At 52.4% G+C, this 7,292-nt stretch overlaps 1 protein-coding gene across 1 annotated transcript; it reads left to right on the top strand.

Annotated features, from left to right (window-relative positions):
* Positions 1 to 3,439: 3,439 nt before the first annotated feature.
* On the top strand, positions 3,440 to 5,916 carry INSM1 (INSM transcriptional repressor 1). Its single transcript, XM_074225696.1, is given in 7 exon segments — positions 3,440 to 3,499; positions 3,501 to 3,908; positions 3,910 to 4,155; positions 4,157 to 4,212; positions 4,293 to 4,596; positions 4,598 to 4,776; positions 4,814 to 5,916. Coding segments are annotated over 7 exon segments (1,581 nt in total). The 3' UTR covers positions 5,142 to 5,916.
* Positions 5,917 to 7,292: the final 1,376 nt, after the last annotated feature.

Here is a 7,292-nt window from a genome sequence, read left to right as displayed (position 1 = left end):
CCTGGTGTTACAGCAAATTCCAATATAGTTTGGCTTACAGTTGAGAGCCCTGGGAAGAGTAATGTGGGCAGCTAGAATTAAGGACTGGGAACCTGCTAACCAGAGAGTGATAAGGACTAATTCAGACCTAACCTCAAGAGTCCTCAAATGGAAAAAAAAATGACCCACAATTTACAAAAAGAAATAAAAGGAAATATTAAGTGAATAGGAATAGGTTTTAATGAAGGTAGAATAGGATTGGATTCTTGGCTATTCAGAGAGTAAAATAAATACCTGTATTTTATGTCAATAAAACCTATATGTATGAAGAGATTGAAAAGAAAAAAAGTACAGCAGACGCAAAGTCCCGGCTTCTCTCAGTCAACACAAGCTGCTGCAGCTGTTTTGAAGGCTTTTTTTTTTTTTGCGACATTCCCCCCCCCCCCCCCCCAGCCCTGGGTTGTAAAATTAGTTTAGAAATACTTGTACCTTTCAAGTCTCAATACATCTTTACCCTAAGAGTCTGAAAGCAGTTTTTATTTCAGCTGGCTAGAGCCAGGAAAACAACAAAAAGAAACAGATCCTTTGAGTCTAAGTATCTCAATAGGTTTCAATAGATTTTCTTTGGTTAATTCATAGCACTGTTTGAATTCACTGTGTGCAAAGAAGGGGGAGTTTTGTATTTTTTTTTTTGCAGGTCTTACATTAATGGGTGTTCTTTTAATAATTATTTTTGAGCTTTTCAAGGTTACTTATTTTACCTGGTTATTTGTTGAATAAATGGGTAATGCAAAATATGGTGTATTCTGTTGAAGGAGAAGGTGGTTCTGAATACTATTACTGCATAGCAATTCAGGTGGAGTCCTTAATTAGGACAAACTGGAGCATGTAGCCACGGAAACCTCTCCCATTTCTACTTTTATAAGAAGTACTATTCAGGAGAGGTGAAAGAAGGGGTTAAGTGCAACATTTGATGGGAAATATCTGGAAATTTAAGATTAATTTAGGGCTTGATATTTTACAGACCTGTCATTAATTGGGGCTACTGTTTCAAAAGTCAAGTTGACTACTGTTAAAAATATATCCCATAAAAGTTGCTCTCTGCACATTTTGTCATTTAAAAGGTCTCCAATCTCAAATCAATAACCTATGAATGATATTGATTCGGAAGTTTTCATAGAGACTTATGTAGAGATCAAAGACTCGCACACATGAGGACACGACAAAACTAGTGGTCAGTTTATATACTTTTGGGATTTGCTCGGAGGAAAAAAAGAAGTAAAAGCAACAAATACCTTCCTGAGAATTAGACACAATCTTGTCAAGACAAACTAACCTAAATTAGTGATGCTTTCCATCCAATTTCTATTTTCTCTTGATTAAAAAAAAAGGATGATGTTTGCCCTGTTGCATCTTAAGTAGAATTTAATTCTTATATATTGTAGACAACGTTACGAAATGCATTTGTGGACATTTCATCCTATTTCTACCGAATAGACTGTCATCTAGGAATTTATCTTCACTGGAACCTTTTCTCTACGAACCATCCTCCTTCCCTCCCCCCCCCCCCACCATGATGTGGATTGTAATGTGGATTAGAAGAAAACTGCGAGCTGGTTTCCAGCACGGAGTTGGGAGGGGTGGATGGGGTGCAGAGGGACTACCTTGCTTCTTCTCGCCGCTATGACTTGGCTGGTGTAAAGCAGGCAGCCTGTCCTCTTTAGAGCCGTTGCCTTGTCTTGGTGGACAGATTTCTCCCTCCTTCTACCCCGCTTGCCGCTCCCCCCCCACCCTCTCCCCCCAGCCCCCTCCCCGGCCCCGCAGCACGCGTCTCTTTCTCGTCCAGATTGGCCGCGGTTCGTGTTCAATAGAAGGAGGTTAATTCCCTTCACAAAGGTGAAGGGGGCACGGCTCTGGGAGGCTACTGTGCAGAGACAGACAGGCCCTTTATTTTTTAGCTACTTGATTAGACCCCTTGATTTAGCATCTGATGTCAAACAGCAGACAAAATGCACGAACTGAATTAAAATGCATGAGGCAGCAAAGGATAATTTAAAAGAAGTTTATCAAAATGGTTTGAGATGTATGTGAATTTTGGTATTTTGCAAATACTTGAATAAACGAAATGACTGTGCTGCAGGGGAGCAGAGGGGCAACTTTGCACAAATGAAAAGGTTTAATAGGGCGTTTTAAAGATACAGGAAACAACTGAAGGACTCTACCCCCCCCAAAAAAAAAACTGTTTCAAAAAGCAAGTTTGAAAGCAGAAGAGTCTGACTAATCTATTTCCAAAAGTGCTGTGAAATGACTTCTTGGAGTTAATGAGACTTTTTTAAAGGGAGGGAGAGTTGCTGATGTGGCCACTAATATTTCACTTCAGTAATTCATACACAGTCTGAATTCCTTAAAGCCTTCAGCTAGTTTAGCATAGAAACCAGCGTTCGTTTCGCTTGAAATACAGTTTCCGTGAGAAATGTTCTGGGTTGCTATCTGGGTGAAGAAGACAGTTTTGGATTCGGTGTGTTGATTTTGAAATATCACAGGTTTCTGAATTCCCCCCCACTTTTATGAATTTTTCCAAATGTCATGCTTTATTCCCTATTTTTGACTTCTTAAACAATTCAGTCGTCACATTTCTGACTGCCCTCTTCACCATCTTTCTGGGGTTTTTTTCCTCCCCCCCTCCATGCTGCCCCCCCCCCCAACTTCGTCCTCCACTTCAGTTTGCATATTGAACCCTCCTGACATATTTTGGGCCATTCTTCTTCTTTGTTGCTATTTTACTCCAGAACTGCGGGTAATCCCACCGATTTTAGATGCTGCTCATTGTGATGCTGATGGACATTTCCATTTGGCAGATCTGTGCCCCCCGGAGGAGAGACACAAAGCCAAGGCACGTGTGCCTTCCTATAGAAAACCATCAGACCGTGAAAAGAGGAGGGGCCAGGCGTGTGCCTCTATCCAGGAGGGGCCAGAAGTAAATGGGAGGCGGGGGGGGGGCAGAGGGGAGGGCGGGAGGGATGGAAAGAAAAGAAAAGGGGGAAAACACCCTCAGGTACATCTGCTATACCTACCAGGCAACCCCTAAGTCCCTGCCCCCTTTTTTCAAACCTCTTTACCCTCCCACCCTCAAATCCATAGGAGCAGCGGGGCGCGCTGATTGGCTCGGGCCGGAGCGGGAGGCGAGAACAATGGCATCCTCCCCCCCTTAAAAAGAGTGCAGCTATCCGGGCCGGCAGGGGAGAGCGGGCCGCGGCGGCGGGGCACGGAAGGGGCACGGAAGGGGGCACGGAGCGCAGCCAGGCGCGTCCCGCAGGCGTCCCGGCGCGGGCGGGCGCGGAGGAGCCGGACTGCTGACCGCGGCCGGAGCCGGGCCGCCGCGCCGAGAGCCCGCCGGGGCCCAGCCCGAGCGCCCGCCGCGCCCGCCTCCGGGGCCGCCCGCCCCGCGCCGCCCCCCAAGATGCCCCGAGGCTTCCTGGTGAAGAGGAACAAGAAGTCCACGCCCGTCTCCTACCGCATTCCGCTGCTGCGAGGACGGCGACCGCGCGCTGCTGCTGCTCTCGGGCGGCGCCGGCGGCTCCCCGCCCCTGGCCGGCTCCGAGCGGGCCCCGGCCCCGCCGCCGCCTCCGCCGCCGCCGCCGCCGCCGCCGCTGCCACCCCGGGAGCCGCCGCCGGCCGCCGGGCCCCGGCCGCTGCAGTTCGGCAACCCCGAGGCGGCCTACCCGGCGCCGCTCTACAGCCCCACGCGGCCCGTGAGCCGCGAGCACGAGAAGAAGAAGTACTTCGAGCGCGGCTTCAACCTGGGCTCGCCCGTGTCCGCCGAGTCCTTCCCCACGCCCGCGGCCCTGCTGGGCGGCGGCGGCGCGGGCGGCGGCGCGGGCGGCGGCGCGGGCGGCACCTGCGGCGGCGCGGACCCCCTGCTCTTCGCCCCCCGCCGACCTGAAGATGGGCACCGCCTTCTCGTCGGGCGCCGAGGCCGGGGGCGGGGGCCGGGGCGCGGGCGGACACCCGCACCAGCACCCCCCGGCCGCGCCCGGCCCCGCCGCCCTGCGGCCCCCGAGCAAGCGGCCCGCGGCCGAGCCCGGCGCCCCCGCGGCCAAGCCGGCCAAGGCGCCGGCCGCCAAGAAGCCCAAGGCCATCCGCAAGCTGCACTTCGAGGACGAGGTGACCACGTCCGCCCGTGCTGGGCCTGAAGATCAAGGAGGGCCCGGTGGAGCCGCCCAAGGGCCGGGCCGGGCCGGGGGCGGCCGGCGGGCCGGCGGGGGGCGGCGGCGGCGGGCGGGGCCGGGGGCCGGCGGCGGCGGGGCCGGGGGCGGCGGCGGGGGCCGGCCGCTGGGCGAGTTCATCTGCCAGCTGTGCAAGGAGGAGTACGCCGACCCCTTCGCCCTGGCGCAGCACAAGTGCTCCCGCATCGTGCGCGTGGAGTACCGCTGCCCCGAGTGCGACAAGGTCTTCAGCTGCCCGGCCAACCTGGCCTCGCACCGCCGCTGGCACAAGCCCCGGCCCCAGGCCGCCGCCGCCGCCGCCCACCACGCCCCGGCCCCGCCGGCCCGGGCGGCCGAGGAGGCGCCCGCCAAGGAGCCCAAGGAGGCGGGCGGCGGCGGCGGCAGCGACCGGGGACACGCCGAGCCCCGGCGTGTCGGAGTCGGGCTCGGAGGACGGGCTGTACGAGTGCCACCACTGCGGCAAGAAGTTCCGCCGCCAGGCCTACCTGAGGAAGCACCTGCTGGCGCACCACCAGGCCCTGCAGGGCAAGGGCGCCCCGCCGCCGCCGCCGCCGCCGCCGCCGCCGCCGCCGCCCGCCCAGCCCGACGACCCGCTGGGCCTACCCCAGCTACCCCGGCCCCGAGGGCCTGCAGCCGCTGCCGCCGCCCGACAAGGCGGGCCGGGAGGGCGGGGGCGAAGGGGAGGCGCCCGGCCCCCTCAACGTGAGCGCCCCCTCCGAGTGCCACCTGTGCCCCGTGTGCGGGGAGACCTTCCCCAGCAAGAGCGGCCAGGAGCGCCACCTCCGCCTGCTGCACGCGGCCCAGGTGTTCCCCTGCAAGTACTGCCCGGCCACCTTCTACAGCTCGCCGGGGCTCACGCGGCACATCAACAAGTGCCACCCCTCGGAGAACAGACAGGTGATCCTGCTGCAGGTGCCCGTCCGGCCGGCCTGCTAGAGCGCCAGGAGAGAGGAGGACGAGGGGGAGAGGGCGGAGGACCCCGCTCCCCCCCGCCACGAACACCCCCCCCAGCCCCAGCCCTGAAGAAGTGTGCCTTCGCTCGTAGACCCACAGAGACTGTGAGAGCCCCCGTCCGTCCGTCCGTCCGTGCGTGCGTCCGTCCGTCCGTCCTCACATCCGTCCGTCCGCCCCCGCCCCTGCCCTCCCCACGCCGCTCCTTGGCGTTCGTGGATGAAACGCGCCGGTGGTGAGAACTGGAAACGTGGAAAGTGTTGTCTTGACCTCGTAGCGCGCTGGTGCCCGACTCTGCCCCCCGTCCCCCCGCCCCGACCGGGCCGCTCCGTCCGTCTCTCCCCCCACATTCTCCGAGTCCACTCGTTCACCCAAGAGCCGGTTGGTTTCTGTTCAAAGGGAAGGGAAGGCTGCACACTTTGATCTCCTCCTTGGTACCCCCCCGCGCCCCCCCCCCACACCCTTTCCCTTTGGAGTTTCTGGAAGCTCAAACTCTGTCCCTGCTGAATCCTTTTCGAAAAGCAACTGCTTCTCCTGCTAGTGTTCGATGTGTTGACGGTCTCTAGAAAGTCTCCGTTGTCTCGATTCTTTTCTACCCATCTCTACTCTCTTCTCTACGTGTATTTTAGCCTACGGGTTGTTTTTAGTCAATCTTATGGAATAATGCCTTGATACTTCACAGGCTGTAAATTGAATTTCCCACATGATTAGCTTTATTATGGCTTGTGAACTGCTGGATTCTGGCTTTACCTTTTTTGTATTGTGAACAAATCAAACTGCTTAAAAAAAAGAGTTTTCTTTAGTATAGCCACAAATGCCTTGAATTGCTGTTTTGTTTTCAGGGTTGTTTTTAGGGGGAGGGGAGGGAAGTTTTCAGAGTATGCTGTAGAAATTGCCTTAATATTACACGTCAACTTTTTCGTTTGATAATCTTTGTTGAGGTAGGACCATATGAGTTTACTCTAAATGTATATGTTGATTTATGAGTGTTATTTATTCACTATTTATTTATATTATGAAAATTATGATATTATTTGATTGCAGATATTTTTTGATGCGCTTTTTTTTTCTGCCACCTGTGACATTTCACTGTGCATTTTAGAAGAGGGTCTTTTTCTAAAGGGATCTGCTAAAAGTTTTAACTTTTATACCTATCTGAGCGGTTACATTCAACCTGACCATTTGCTTGGAGGGCTCAGACAGCTCTTGTACAACTCACAGCTCTTACTTTTAGATGCAATCTCTTTTCTACACACATTATTTTCTTAATTGTTAGCTATTTATAGAATGCTTCAATAGAACTGTTTCAACTGTATAACTATTTACTATTCAAATAAAATATTTTCCAATTCAAATACATAATCACTGTGTCATTTCTATGCTCAGTAAGCACCTCCACTGTGTTTTTGAACGACTTTTCCACTCTCCCCCTTTACAAAGACCAATGAACATCACAAAAAACATTTTAATAAACATTAATTACATTTTTACAAACTCATGTAGGGCTCTGAATTCAGTTCTTACTATACAACCCCACCCACCCACCCACCCACCCACAGAAGTCCAAGTAGAATAACAATTCTGCAAGTAGCCATAATAACTTTGCTAACTGGAATCTTTCTTAGTGATAATGTACCTCTATTGGAGTGTGAAGCATGAAACCACTGTTCAACTTTCTCAGGATCATGCCTGAGCATCCACTTGTTACCAGAGGGAGTGATAGAAACCATTCATTTTTTCAAACACTCCCATTGCTGACCACTTGTTCAGTAAGGCAGTTCTTTTCTCTCCTCCCTACTTAAAAAATTAAAAAAAGGATTAGAATATTCAAAGAAAGGGAGAAAAAGATCCCTGTTTTGCCACACTTGTTTTACAAAAGTTATCTCAGCAAATACAAATATGAAATTCTGGTTTTATGGTAACGATAGTTTTGAAAAATACGTTTTGCTCTAAGTTGAAGGTACTGATGAAGACAATAAAGTAGATCCAAGTTCAATTCTAGTTGATAGCAACTCACTAACGTAGAAAACCAAAGAATAATCTGGGAAACTTGTTGCATTCAGATTCCTAAAGCAAGTGAGACAGCTGTATATAACTATGTTAAATTATTTGAGAGCAAAGTAAATGAACTTTCAG

The sequence above is a fragment of the Macrotis lagotis genome, chromosome 1 (assembly GCF_037893015.1).
Source record: "Macrotis lagotis isolate mMagLag1 chromosome 1, bilby.v1.9.chrom.fasta, whole genome shotgun sequence".
Classification (NCBI taxonomy): domain Eukaryota; kingdom Metazoa; phylum Chordata; class Mammalia; order Peramelemorphia; family Peramelidae; genus Macrotis; species Macrotis lagotis.
The sequence above is the reverse complement of the archived record's forward strand: the minus strand, read 5'-3'. Positions and strand labels throughout refer to the sequence as shown.